This window comes from Phyllobates terribilis, unplaced genomic scaffold (assembly GCF_046119375.1).
Source record: "Phyllobates terribilis strain yellow unplaced genomic scaffold, ASM4611937v1 Scaffold_2__4_contigs__length_985480577, whole genome shotgun sequence".
Lineage (NCBI taxonomy): Eukaryota > Metazoa > Chordata > Amphibia > Anura > Dendrobatidae > Phyllobates > Phyllobates terribilis.
Genome location: NW_027362762.1, coordinates 953,674,349 through 953,689,300, shown reverse-complemented (window position 1 = coordinate 953,689,300; position 14,952 = coordinate 953,674,349). Strand labels below are relative to the sequence as shown.

General features: G+C 47.1%; 1 protein-coding gene across 2 annotated transcripts in view; it reads right to left on the bottom strand.

The window, feature by feature from the left end:
* Positions 1 to 14,952, bottom strand: part of ARHGAP31 (Rho GTPase activating protein 31) — a 203,220-nt gene that overhangs the window by 44,494 nt on the left and 143,774 nt on the right. For both annotated transcript variants that reach the window (XM_073668582.1, XM_073668581.1), the window contains exons 5-6: positions 2,423 to 2,530; positions 844 to 1,028 (exon numbers count right to left, since the gene is read on the bottom strand). In XM_073668582.1, coding sequence (XP_073524683.1) covers positions 844 to 1,028; positions 2,423 to 2,530 — 293 coding nt within the window. The remainder of the gene's footprint in view (positions 1 to 843; positions 1,029 to 2,422; positions 2,531 to 14,952) is intronic.

Below are 14,952 nucleotides of genomic sequence, written 5' to 3'. Positions count from 1 at the left end.
ATCATATTTCTTGAGGATGCCTTTAAATGTTACATAAGACACAAGGAGGATCCTGGAATATTTGTCTGTTTTGTTTTGAGCTGTTCGGTGTCAAGAACATTTGCATTAAGTTACAGCTTTGCAAAGTGAGAACAGATCCCTTCGCACATCATTCTTTGGCACTGAATGAGAATTTCCTTAGCGATACGACATCAGATAAATTCTGAAAATAAACATGGCTGCAGTGGAGCCAAGAACAGAGCGACGACCACAACTGAGAGTTTATTCGCCATTAGTTTTGGGTTCGATCATAGACATGTTCATAATGGCTTAAAATTGCTTTTGGATATGTGCCATTTGATAATGTCCACAGGGAACTTGAGGGTGAGGGGGGCAGTATTTTACTACCTATTATACCAAGCTGTTTTATCGTTGTCTAAGGGAAATTCCAACATCATAGAAATATCTAAAGATCACTAAAGAGAGATTTTTGGATTCCATGTTCCCTTCTTCCGCTTTTCCTTTGTCCTGTATCGGACTGTTAAGACAAATCGCTGCAGCTTGAGCCTCTCCCTTTTCTCTGTATGCAGTATTACACAATGATAGGTTAGCCTCATCCCATGGATGAGTCCCACCCTTAAGACACACCCCAACTGAAAATGGAGCAGACCAGACAGGAGATTAACCCCTGTGTTCTCTAGGATTTCTACAAAAATGTTTCCAGATCCTTCTTCAGAAAATTCTTCAAAAAAAAAGAAAAAGGGCAAGATTATAACCCGTTTACTGTCATAATGCATTACTAGTTGCAGTGTCCCTTTAAATTGTCCCCCTTTTAAAGATGAAACCATATGGCCAGACACTTACCAATAGGTGCAGGTTTGCTGGCCAAAAATAAGTCCTCAGTGTCCCTGTGCTTGATTGCGGCCATGGGACGTTTACTGAAGATCTGTTCCACATGATTGAGGATGAACTCGATGACAACTTGCTGGACTCGCACCTCCATGAAAGCTGCATCTCCATTACACCCCGAATCCTCGATTTCTTTGGACCTGGCAGCATAAACAATATGCACATTTTTCTAGAATGATACATTATGAGTTAGGAATTGAACTTAATGTTTCATTTAAAAGTATACTGATAGAGCCCCCTAGTGGCCAAGACAGCGTGAAGAATGATAGAAAGATGGAATTTTCTACAAATGCATCATATTGGCTACAAAATAAGATCCTCACTAGACCTGCGACCAACATGGCCCCCATCCTGGACTTCAGAATAGCAAAACAAGTGATGAACCAATGCACAGCCCCCTGATGAAGGACGCACCAAAAAGCGCGTCGGGGTGGGCGCCACACTGAGGAGCAGGTCTCTATATATACCAGGTATGAATGTATCTAATATAACATTACTGTTATTTGTCAATTAACCCATTAGGGTATAACACGTCTTTTGATACACTCATGCACACCTAAAGGTAGTACCTGGGGATGCCTATATTGGCTTAAATTTTCACAGTATTGTATCCCTATTATATGACCTAGGATACCATTTGCATGCATGAGTGTATTTGGAGTTTAATCCAGTCCTGGTATCGCTATTATCTGTATACCCTCCCATTATTACTTGATATAATTTAGATATATGTGTGTGCGCTCTCTTTTCTCTGCCACTATGTACCCACATTTTTGTAATAAAGGTCTTTGCTTTTAACTTATTGACCTCTTGTCGGATTTACTACTATATTGGGTTTTGTTGTTATTGTCTTCCGATTGGTCTACCAATTTAAGTAGCAGATATACATTTATTCCACTATGTTGATCTATTGGATCAGTAAGAATATACACAAATATAAATGTATATTATCTGCTTGTCCTTTGCAACGGTTTTCCAATGCACAGCCAGGTAGATTTGGCATCCAGAATGAACCTGATAAAATATTTGTTTGTGCACAGAGTGTCACAATAATTCGTGAAATACAGGATGTTGTAATGTACATGTTTAGTCCCCCCAAGGGTGGGGTCAAGGGCGTAACTTGAAACTTATTGACCCAAAAGGAAAACCTGCGCAACTTATTATACTAGTGTCTTCTTATGTGGAAGACACAGTAGGGCCCAGGTGAGACGGCTACCTCTGTACCCCCTATAGCAGTAGCCCTGAGCAGTGTAGACAAGGACATAACACGATTTCTGACCCTGATTACATAATGTCTAGGGGCACTATGGCAGACATATTAGTTGTTAACCAGCTTTTCTAGAGATATAAAAAAAAGACTAAAAAACTTATATAATACTTGCAAAAATGACAAAAAAACTGCAAATATAATAGTTTGAGATTGCACCTTAGATACAGGACCCTTATTATTAGTACTCCCACAATACCAGAGGCCTTTGTTTAGGAGAGGGGTGCAAAATAACAATAGAAAAAAAAAATTCAATAACCCATGTACCTTAGAAGGTTGGGGGCCCAGACAAGGGCCAGGTTCCTGATATGCATATTGGTGGTGGAGCTGAAGGAGGCGATGTGAGTCAGGTGTCTACTCAGGTATTCCAGAGTCCTAGAAAATAAGATAAAAGATCAATAAGTCAAATCAATGTAAAGACTGAACAGAAAAACGTCGTCAATGTACCGGCACCAACAGGGAGGATAGAAGGGAATACTGGAATATCACTTTATCAGTCCTTCAGATCATCACAGAGAAACTCAAATGATTAAGAATCATACCACATCACGTTTATTCCATATCGTATCTTACTTTTATTAATTTCGACTGAAAGCTTAAGTAGGAGAAGTTAGCTGCTTCATCTGTGATCATTCTTCTAATTCACAATTAAGTTAAGGATTCCATTCAAGTAAAATAGGAACCACACCATTACAGGCAATTAATTATCTATAACTGCCAGCGAGGGGGACCTGGGTGAGGAGCCTCTTGTTGACCATGTGACAAAACATACAAGCCAATGAGAAGCAACATGGCCGACAATGATAGCTGTCAGAGGCTTACTTCCTATCCCAATAATACAGCTTCACACTTAGTGATAGTAACTACCCAGAACCACCAGCAATTTAATGGGGTGCAAACTGAAAGTGCATCCCATCCTGTTTACTGGTTATGGGCATGGTTTTATGATGGTGATCACCCCCTTTAAAGGGAATGTATTATCAGAAGATGATCAATGATTTACATCAATCTTTTTTCATATGATAATTTATAGTAAAAAAGTATAAAATAAATAAAAAAAAAAAATCTTTACATTTTCACACTGTCCATTAGGGCTATATTAGACTCAAACTTTCTGTTTTTACAGAAGAGTCACTATCATGAATTACAATAATGCAGGTAACACCTCTACAATGGGGAAAACAAGCATTTAGTCAGCCCCCAATTGTGCAAGTTCTCCCACTTATAAAGATGAGAGAGGCCTGTAATTGACATCATAGGTCGACGTCAACTACGAGAGACAAAATGAGAAAACAAATCCTGAAAATCACATTGTCTGATTTGGAAAGAAATTTTGAAAAAAATTTTGGTGGAAAATAAGTATTTGGTCAATTACAAAAGTTCATCTCAATACTTTGTTATATATCCTTTGTTGGCAATGACAGAGGTGAAACGTTTTCTGTAAGTCTTCACAAGGTTGGCACACACTGTTGCTGGTCTGTTGGCCCCATTCCTCCATGCAGATCTCCTCTAGAGCAGTGATGTTTTGGGGCTGTCGCTGGGCAACACGGACTTTCAACTCCCTCCAAAGGTTTTCTATAGGGTTTAGATCTGGAGACTGGCTAGGCCACTCCAGGACCTTGAAATGCTTCTTATGAAGCCACTCCTTCGTTGCCCTGGCGGTGTGCTTGGGATCATTGTCATGATGAAAGACCCAGCCACGTTTCATCTTCAATGCCTTTACTGATGGAAGGAGGTTTGCACTCAAAATCTCACAATACATGGCCCCATTCATTCTTTCTTGTACACGGATCAGTTGTCCTGATCCCTTGGCAGAGAAACAGTCCCAAAGCATGATGTTGCCACCCCCATGCTTCACAGTAGGTATGGTGTTCTTTGGATGCAACTCAGCATTCTATCTCCTCCAAACACGATGAGTTGTGGTCCTACCAAACAGTTCTACTTTGGTTTCATCTGACCATATGACATTCTCCCAATACTCTTCTGGATCATCCAAATGCGCTCTAGCAAACTTCAGACAGGCCCGGTCATGTAATGGCTTAAGCAGGTGGACAAGTCTGGCACTGCAGGATCTGAGTCGCTGACGGCGTAGTGTGTTACTGATGGTCGCCTGTGTAATGTTGGTCCCAGCTCTCTGCAGGTCATTCACTAGGTCCCCCCCGTGTGGTTCTGGGATTTTTGCTCACCGTTCTTGAGATCATTTTGACCCCACGGGGTGAGATGTTGTGTGGAGCCCCAGATCGAGGGAGATTATCAGTGGTCTTGTATGTCTTCCATTTTCTAATTATTGCTCCCACAGTTGATTTCTTCACACCAAGCTGCTTGCCTATTGCAGATTCAGTCTTCCCAGCCTGGTGCAGGGCTACAATATTGTTTCTGGTGTCCTTCAACAGCTCTTTGGTCTTCACCATGGTGGAGTTTGGAGTGTGACTGTTTGAGGATGCAGACAGGTGTCTTTTATACTGATAACAAGTTCAAACAGGTGCCAGTACTACAGGTAATGAGTGGAGGACAGAGGAGCCAGTACTACAGGTAATGAGTGGAGGACAGATGAGCCAGTACTACAGGTAATGAGTGGAGGACAGAGGAGCCAGTACTACCGGTAATGAGTGGAGGACAGAGGTGCCAGTACTACAGGTAATGAGTGGAGGACAGAGGTGCCAGTACTACAGGTAATGAGTGGAGGACAGAGGAGCCAGTACTACAGGTAATGAGTGGAGGACAGAGGTGCCAGTACTACCGGTAATGAGTGGAGGACAGAGGAGCCAGTACTACAGGTAATGAGTCTTTTTTAAGCGGGAGAACTTGCACCATTGGTGGCTGAATAAATACTTTTTTTCCCCACTGTATATACAGTAGATAGCACAGGATCCGCCATTCACAATAGGTGATATCACAGCTCACCTCCTCCTCCTTTACAATGACTGACAACACAGGATCCACCATTCACAATAGGTGATGTCACAGCTCACCTCCTCCTCTCTTTGCACTCGCTCATTAGATGCTTCAACACAAAAGATAGAAGCTGAGTCGGTCTATTGCTGCTAATGTGCATGTGCATTTGCTGAAGGAACAGAATGTATGAGTCTAGAAACAACCGCAGCGGTCAGTGTGAAAAAAGATACATTTAACAAAAAAAACTTGATTGAAGCATTAGGTGATTTGCTGCTGACCCTCCAGTGAGGCATTAGCTGATTGCCTCCAGGGCTCGGCCTCGCTGGAGCTGACTGTTGCCATGTTAGGGTGAGTTTATCGCCCCTCGTGCACAGATGTAGGGTCTGCACAACTGGGAAAGCTCCTGCCGCCATCACCCTGTGTGTAAATCACCTCATATATACACCAGAGCTCCCCAGAGTGACACCCCGGTATGACGGACGCTCACGTCTGCCTCTCTGGATCCAGAGTCGATAATAAACCGAAGGGTAAATATTTATCCTAATAGTAACAGATACCTGGAATTCCTCCTGGGGGGATTACAGTACGGGAAGGATGAAGCCCCCCCCCCCCCCCGTATGATAGGAGCACTATATAAGGTGCAGGCCGTCTGCACACAGCGCCATACATCAGCTGATGTCACAATGTTACAATATAACAATGCCGAGAATGTAACCAATCTATTCATCTGGAGTAGAAAAGAGCAGGAATTATTATTTTATTATTTTATTATTCCAGATATAATGGGAAGAGAGCGGATGAAATATCAATCACCTCTAATCCCCTCGCTATCCCTGATTCACCAGTGGATTTCTGTGACAACTGCAGCAAGAAATCCTGCAAGTCATACATGGGTATGATCAGGGTTACAGTCACTGGCTGATCCAAGCCGACAGGTTCCCTTTAAATGATAAACTACTGGCCGTTTGCAGTCACCACTAGGGGGAGCTCTGTGTCTATGGACTTATACTACTTCCACAGTGGTGGCTGAAGGCAGGGGGAATTCTAGAATTGATGCAGGGGATTTGAAGCTGTGTCGAAAGAATTTTGAACCCATGGTGATGTCCATCCCATATCTAATCTATCCACCTACAAAAAAAAAAAGAAGGAAAAGCAGCACAAGTTCAATGTAGCAAGTGATGCAGCCATCAGTTGTCACTCAAACAACTTAAGGAAGTAAAAAAAAAAATGCAAGCAGCAGTCCAAAAAGTTCAGATGCAAAAACAAAGAGAAAAAAGTCGGTGATTTTATGTGCATAGTAGCAACGTTTTGGCTCATTATCGCTTGAGAAAGGCTTAAGTGTTAGTATCAAACTATGATATTTACAGATATTATATGTGTATCACCTCATTCACAGTCTATCTATCAAAGAAAAGTAGGCAGCACTCCAAAAATAATGAATGAAAAAAGAGGACTTTATTAGCCCAATTGGTGTGGCTAGTAAGTCCTCCCTTTTCATTCACTATTTTTGGAGTGCTACCTACTTTTCTTATAATATATATACATGACAGCAGGATAGTTGAACCCACTTTTTGCTCTCTTTGGTGCTGTTCTGGTATATTTCAATTTATATCTAATATCTATCCATTATCTATCTATTATCTATCTCTTTATCTTTCTATATATCCAATATTTATGGACACCTAACATTTCCCATCACTGGAGCTAAGAGGCCGAGGCCGCCCCCTGATAATAGCCCATAGCATTATCCTCCTCCACCATCTGTACAGCGGCACAAGGCCCAAACCCAGACTCCTCAATCAGACACAGACAGATAAGAGAAGTGAGATCCATCACTGCACAGAACACATTTCCTCCAGAGTCCAGTGGTGGCGGCTTTACACCACTCCATCCGACGCTCGTCATTGTGCTTGGTGATGTACGGCTGCATGCAGCTGCTCGGCCATGAAGCTCCTGGCGGGGGTGCAGTGTTTGAGCTGATGTCAATACTAGAAGAGGTCTGGACTCTGCAGTTATGGGGTCAGCAGAGCGTGGGTGACTTTCCTACCCTCTGCTCCTCAGCACTCGGCCCCCGACTCTGTAATGTTACGGGGTCACCACTTCGTGGAAGAGTTGCTGCAGTTCCTTCCACTTCTCAGTAATATCACTCACAGGTGATGGGGGAAGATTCAGGAGGTGAAATGTCATGGACGGACTTGTTATCCCGTTGGCTCCTATCACAGGACCGCGCTGGTATCAGTGAGCTCTGCACCACCAGCTGCACGGTCACATATTAGTAAAGGCAGAGGGCATGGCGGGGGGCCAGGTGTTATACACTGGTGGGCGAGGGGCCAGAGGTTATATACTGGGGGGCTAGGGACCGGAGGTTATACATTGGGGGGTGAAGGGCCTGATGTTATACACGGGGGACGAGGGGCCAGAGGTTATACACGGGGGACGAGGGGCTGGAGGTTATACACGGGGGACGAGGGGCCGGAGGTTATACACGGGGGACGAGGGTCCGGAGATAATTCACGGGGGACGAGGGGCCGGAGGTTATACATGGGGGACGAGGGGCCGGAGATAATTCACGAGGGACGAGGGGCCGGAGATAATTCACGGGGGACGAGGGGCCGGAGGTTATACATGGGGGACGAGGGGCCGGAGGTTATACACGGGGGACGAGGGGCCGGAGATAATTCACGAGGGACGAGGGGCCGGAGGTTATACACGGGGGACGAGGGGCCGGAGGTTATACACGGGGGACGAGGGTCCGGAGATAATTCACGGGGGACGAGGGGCCGGAGGTTATACACGGGGGATGAGGGGCCGGAGGTTATATACTGGGGGGTGAAGGGCCTGATGTTATACACGGGGGGACGAGGGGCGGGAGGTTATACACGGGGGACGAGGGGCCGGAGATAATTCACGGGGGATGAGGGACCGGAGGTTATACATTGGGGGGTGAAGGGCCTGATGTTATACACGGGGGGACGAGGGGCGGGAGGTTATACACGGGGGACGAGGGGCCGGAGGTTATACACGGGGGGCGAGGGGCCGGAGGTTATACACAGAGAATGAGGGGCCGGAGGTTATACATGGGGGACGAGGGGCCGGAGGTTATAGACTGGAGGAACAATGGGACTGATGAATACAATCGGAATGTAATGATTATAATGTATCTATTATTATATCCATTTACAATAAGCCATCTGACATCAGTCTATGTTACGCTGTAGCAGTAGGTTGTACTTTGCTGGGCAGCCGCCCGTTGGAGTGTAATTTGGCCCCTGTGGACGGCTGGGTATTGTGGGCTCACCAGCTGTCTACCTCCAAATGTTTTGGTATGTTTTGTCTAAAATAATAAAAATTCTATATAAAGTTCTGCTTTGCTTATTTGTGTTGCTAGGACAACAGGAAGCGAGCGTTTCCTGCACCGCGGTGGTAATTGTTATTTTGACGGTGATCTTCTGTGTGGGAGCATTTATGTGGCAGCTGCAGAACTGCGGCATCTCGCTGTATTGTGCTGCAGCCAGTAACGCGTCCCCTCCACAGGAGAAGCGCGCGACATCTGACGGTACAGACCGAACGCCCCCCTCGCTGGGACTGTACACATTGCCACTTTCTGGTGGGAGGGGGCGGATGGACGCCACAATTCAGGAAAGTTAAACTTCTGCAGACTCTGCGGGCCCAAAAAGTGACCTCACCGTCCTGAAGGAGTTTTATGTAAGACGGGTGGTGCCAGTCATTGGTAAGGGACAAAGTGGGAAAGATTAGCTGATGCAATGCAATCCGAGGCCCCTCTGTGCTTATTCTTCTCTTTTCTTTCTTTTGAAATGGGCACAAAATTCTAGAGTTAATTCATTTTATAATGTATCTTTAAAGAGATGGAGCTCGGCTTTCTGATATCGTGATCAAATCCTCTTCTTACCTACACAAAGTTACAAAAGTAAATGATAGGTTTCTGTCTGCCTGCAGCCACCACTAGGGGGAGCTCGCAGCCACCACTAGAAGAGAGCTCACAGCCACCACTAGAAGAGAGCTCACAGCCACCACTAGAAGAGAGCTCACAGCCACCACTAGAAGGGAGATCGCAGACACCACTACGGGGAGCTCGCAGACACCGCTAGGGGGAGCTCACAGCCACCACTAGAAGGGAGATCGCAGCCACCACTAGAAGAGAGCTCACAGCCACAACTAGAAGAGAGCTCACAGCCACCACTAGAAGGGAGATCGCAGACACCACTACGGGGAGCTCGCAGACACCGCTAGGGGGAGCTCACAGCCACCACTAGAAGGGAGCTCACAGCCACCAATAGGGGGAGCTCACAGCCATCACTAGGAGGAGCTCGCAGCCACCACTAGGGGGAGCTCACAGCCACCACTAGGAGGAGCTCACAGCCACCACTAGGGGGAGCTCACAGCCACCAATAGAAGGGAGCTCGCAGCCACCACTAGGGGGAGCTCGCAGCCACCACTAGGGGGAGCTCGCAGCCACCACTAGAAGAGAGCTCACAGCCACCACTAGAAGGGAGATCGCAGACACCGCTAGGGGGAGCTCACAGCCACCACTAGAAGGGAGCTCACAGCCACCACTAGAAGGGAGCTCACAGCCACCAATAGGGGGAGCTCGCAGCCATCACTAGGAGGAGCTCGCAGCCACCACTAGGGGGAGCTCACAGCCACCACTAGGAGGAGCTCGCAGCCACCACTAGAAGGGAGCTCACAGCCACCACTAGGGGGAGCTCCCAGCCACCACTAGAAGGGAGCTCACAGCCACCAATAGGGGGAGCTCGCAGCCATCACTAGGAGGAGCTCGCAGCCACCACTAGGGGGAGCTCACAGCCACCACTAGGAGGAGCTCGCAGCCACCACTAGAAGGGAGCTCACAGCCACCACTAGGGGGAGCTCGCAGCCACCACTAGAAGAGATCTCACAGCCACCACTAGAAGGGAGATCGCAGCCACCGCTAGGGGGAGCTCACAGACACCACTAGAAGGGAGCTCACAGCCACCGCTAGGGGGAGCTCACAGCCACCACTAGAAGGGAGCTCACAGCCACCACTAGGCAGAGCTTGCAGACACCACTAGGGGGAGCTCACAGACACCACTAGAAGGGAGCTCACAGCCACCGCTAGGTGGAGCTCACAGCCACCACTAGAAGGGAGATCGCAGCCACCACTAGGCGGAGCTTGCAGACACCACTACGGGGAGCTCGCAGACACCGCTAGGGGGAGCTCGCAGCCACCACTAGAAGGGAACTCGCAGCCACCGCTAGGGGGAGCTCACAGACACCACTAGAAGGGAGCTCACAGCCACCGCTAGGGGGAGCTCACAGCCACCACTAGAAGGGAGCTCGCAGCCACCACTAGGGGGAGCTCGCAGCCACCACTAGGTGGAGCTCACAGCCACCACTAGAAGGGAGTTCGCAGCCACCACTAGGCGGAGCTCGCAGCCACCACTAGGGGGAGCTCACAGCCACCACTAGAAGGGAGCTCACAGCCACCACTAGAAGGGAGCTCACAGCCACCGCTAGCTGGAGCTCACAGCCACCACTAGAAGGAAGCTCGCAGCCACCACTAGGGGGAGCTCACAGCCACCACTAGAAGGGAGCTCACAGCCACCGCTAGGGGGAGCTCACAGCCACCACTAGGGGGAGCTCACAGCCACCAATAGAAGGGAGCTCGCAGCCACCACTAGGGGGAGCTCGCAGCCACCACTAGGGGGAGCTCACAGCCACCACTAAAAGGGAGTTCGCAGCCACCACTAGGCGGAGCTCGCAGCCACCACTAGGGGGAGCTCACAGCCACCACTAGAAGGGAGCTCACAGCCACCGCTAGGTGGAGCTCACAGCCACCACTAGAAGGAAGCTCGCAGCCACCACTAGGCAGAGCTTGCAGACACCACTACGGGGAGCTCGCAGACACTGCTAGGGGGAGCTCGCAGACACTGCTAGGGGGAGCTCGCAGACACTGCTAGGGGGAGCTCGCAGCCACCACTAGAGAGAGCTCACAGCCACCACTAGGGGGAGCTCGCAGCCACCACTAGAAGGGAGCTCGCAGCCACCACTACGCGGAGCTTTCAGACACCACTACGGGGAGCTCGCAGACATCGCTAGGGGGAGCTCGCAGCCACCACTAGAGAGAGCTCACAGCCACCACTAGGGGGAGCTCGCAGCCACCACTAGAGAGAGCTCACAGCCACCACTAGGGGGAGCTCGCAGCCACCACTAGAAGGGAGCTCGCAGCCACCACTACGCGGAGCTTTCAGACACCACTACGGGGAGCTCGCAGACATCGCTAGGGGGAGCTCGCAGCCACCACTAGAGAGAGCTCACAGCTACCGCTAGGCAGAGCTCGCAGCCACCACTAGGGGGAGCTCGCAGCCACCACTAGGGGGAGCTCGCAGCCACCACTAGGGGGAGCTCGCAGCCACCAATAGGAGGAGCTCACAGCCACCACTAGGCGGAGCTCACAGCCACCACTAGGGGGAGCTCACAGCCACCACTAGAAGGGAGCTCACAGCCACCGCTAGCTGGAGCTCACAGCCACCACTAGAAGGAAGCTCGCAGCCACCACTAGGGGGAGCTCACAGCCACCACTAGAAGGGAGCTCACAGCCACCGCTAGGGGGAGCTCACAGCCACCAATAGAAGGGAGCTCGCAGCCACCACTAGGGGGAGCTCGCAGCCACCACTAGGGGGAGCTCACAGCCACCAATAGGAGGAGCTCACAGCCACCACTAGGGGGATCTCGCAGCCAACACTAGGGGGAGCTCGCAGCCACCAATAGGGGAAGCTTGCAGCCATCACTAAGGGGAGTTTGCAGCCACCACTAAGGGGAGTTTACAGCCATCACTAGGGGGCGCTCGCAACCACCACTAGGGGAATCTAACAGCCATTCCTAGGGTGAGTTCTCAACAAACCGGGAATGATGGCGCTTCCGCGACATCTAGGGCATGGATATAGGTCACAGAAAAGCGTCACCTGTCAGTTACTGGCAGGAGGCGGCAGTGGGTGGAGAAAGAGGAGAGAGGCCAGAGAGCTGTAATTGCGGGGCCTAGCCCGTTGCACGTGTGGTTCATTTGCATGAAAACTTGCCGATGGATTTCTATAAAACGGAAACACAAACTTGCAAAACAAAGGTGTGGATGTCACCAACATTACAGCGACTTTACATAGAAGAGTTAGTTTGGGTTTAAAAATCTGTTGACAGGTTCCCTTTCAATGAATGTTTTTAGGGCCTAAAAACATTTTTGCAATACAATTTCATTAAATATTTTGTGCAATTTTGGCTTTTACGGGCTTCTGTGAATCAACTTTAATGAGGTTTTGGTGACAACTCAGCTGAGAGAAAGTCAGAAAAAGACATAAAAAGTTACAAATTCTCCCATCAGACCATCATGAAGTGCTCACTGACAGGTTTTCAGATAACTCATTCTACAGTCAGCAATAGGCAGTGTAACACACACAGACTTCAGAAAGCAAGTGGTGCAAGGTTTTTACTGAAAAGCAATTGCAAAAAAGATTTTTAGCTCCAAATACAGGCATTTGAGTAAGAAAAAAAATAAATTATCCTCTTTACACAAACTATTTCCTGCAGGCTGAAAAGCAGATCTCCCGCCCGTCTGAAGATTTAGGGGACTGGAGTTACTTTTTTGTGATACAGAGCAGCAAATCTCCAGCACAGATGTAGCATGAGATTTCCATTTCATACTACAGTCGTCCACTTGCCAAGTTTCACAGTCGCGGTTCTGATTGACGTTTGTGGCGTGCACAACGCTTTGCCAACATTCTTAAGTTCCGATAACTTTGCTGCCACAACCCTCCACATCTGTTTCAAGCACCGTTATCCACTCCGAAAAGGTGCGATTTGATGCCAAAGCTTTGTACAATGTTGGAGCATCACATGGATGCTCCGGTGCACACATCTTGATAAATTTGGAACATTTTTTTGGGCTGTTTTGAAGGCCAAAATTTAAATCATCTGGCATTGATTGTGCCAATTTCACAATTAATAATAAATCTTTATCACTCGGATCAATCCACCTCTCCAGGAAAACCAAACCCACACTTCTAAAAGGTGAAAAAAATAACAATTTTTTTGAGTGGCTTAATAGATTCCTTCCATAAAGTTACAGGCATAAACTGTTTCTTCCCGCAGCTGCCACTAGGGGGAGCTAAGTAGCATATTGAATACAGAGTTATTATGGCACTCAATGCAAGGACTGTCTGCAGTCTGCTCTAGAGCTCCCTCTACCCGTGTAAAAATGTGAAGTGTATAATAACGTGGCAAATGGCTTATATTCATCAGACCAGCAAATAGAGAGGTAACATTTGGCTTACGGTCCCTAAAAATTCAGTTCTAGATGTTATTTAAATCGATATTCCACCATCAAACCATTTTGCTTAGCCAAAAAAAAAGAAGTTAGGATGTGGTTTTTAAGACTTTATTTTAATCTGACAACTCAGGATTCTATCTGACAACTCTGATCCCAAGCCCCAGTCACAAGAAACGGCTTGTGGTAAAAGGATTACAGAGTTTCCCAGAACGTACATCTCCCACTTTAATTAATTCCCCTCTTCGTCATCAGTTATAATATGAAATTAATTAGAATTTTGTGAGACAAATTCCTGGAACTGGAAGGGTCAGACGAGAATGATACAGAAGAAATCTGACATATTTATTGAGCATCTTAGTCATGTGGAAGTAGATGCATCGCGCTGTAATCCGCGGCCTGCGGTCTGTTGTGCAATAAACTGGAGAGCGGGTAAACAGTCACATCTGGGACAGATGCTGCTGCTCTCAAAAATGGGAAACCAAAAGCATAAAACATGCACAAAATAATGTCCCTGGAGAAAAACGATACTCAATGCTCATAAATATAAAAAATAGTGCCGCCATACAGTGCACAGAAACATACAGCATCCGAATAATACTACTGGGTTAATGTCATAGTTAGCCCACACAATACCACCACATAGTGTACAAATAAAACAGTTATACAGATCATGCAGTGAGGATAATGCCTAGCTCAGGGTCAGCTTTAATTAAACATGGCCATAAACAGCAAGTAAAGTAATCTGTTTGGTAAAATAATGCTCGACATATAATACTGCTATATAGCGTGCTCATATTTCGCTAACACATCACTGTCACGTAGTGTCCAAATAATACAGTCAAACAATGTCCTAGATGCATGCACACATTTTCAAAATAATACCAACAAATAGTGCAAACGCCCGTATACTACAACTATGTAATGTCCAAATAATACCGCTGCACTGATCACGCAGAGATGATAATGGCAAGGTCACTTTTATAAAAAAAAAATGAGAGGCATTGACAACAAGCAAAGTTGTCAGATATTCTTATAATTTAAACGGTTGCATAAACAATACTGCTATATAGTGAGCGTATATTTTACCAACGCAAAATCACCACATATTGTCCAAATAACACCAACATACAATGCCTAGATACATACGTATATTTCCCAAATAATACAGAAAAAAAGTGCACAGTGCCATATTTTCCGCCTAAATTACTACCATGTAGTATCCAAATAATAACGCCATACTGATAATGCCATAATCTAGGACACTTTTAGAAAAATAGGGGATTTTGACAAAAAGTAAACTGATTTCATTATCAAGCTTGAAATAATACCGCCATACAATGCTAAGATGCATATTGTATCCAGATAATACTACCATTATGGAAGATCAAGTTTCCTCTCTACTGTTCAGATCTCATCTCACCACCTGGGAACTTGACCCAATCAAGTCCCACCTCATCCCAAACTTCACCACAGTCTTCATCCCAACCCTAACCCACCTCTTCAACCTATCACTAACAACTGGTGTCTTCCCCTCATGCTTCAAACAAGCCTCAATCACACCCATCCTCAAAAAGCCCTCCCTTGA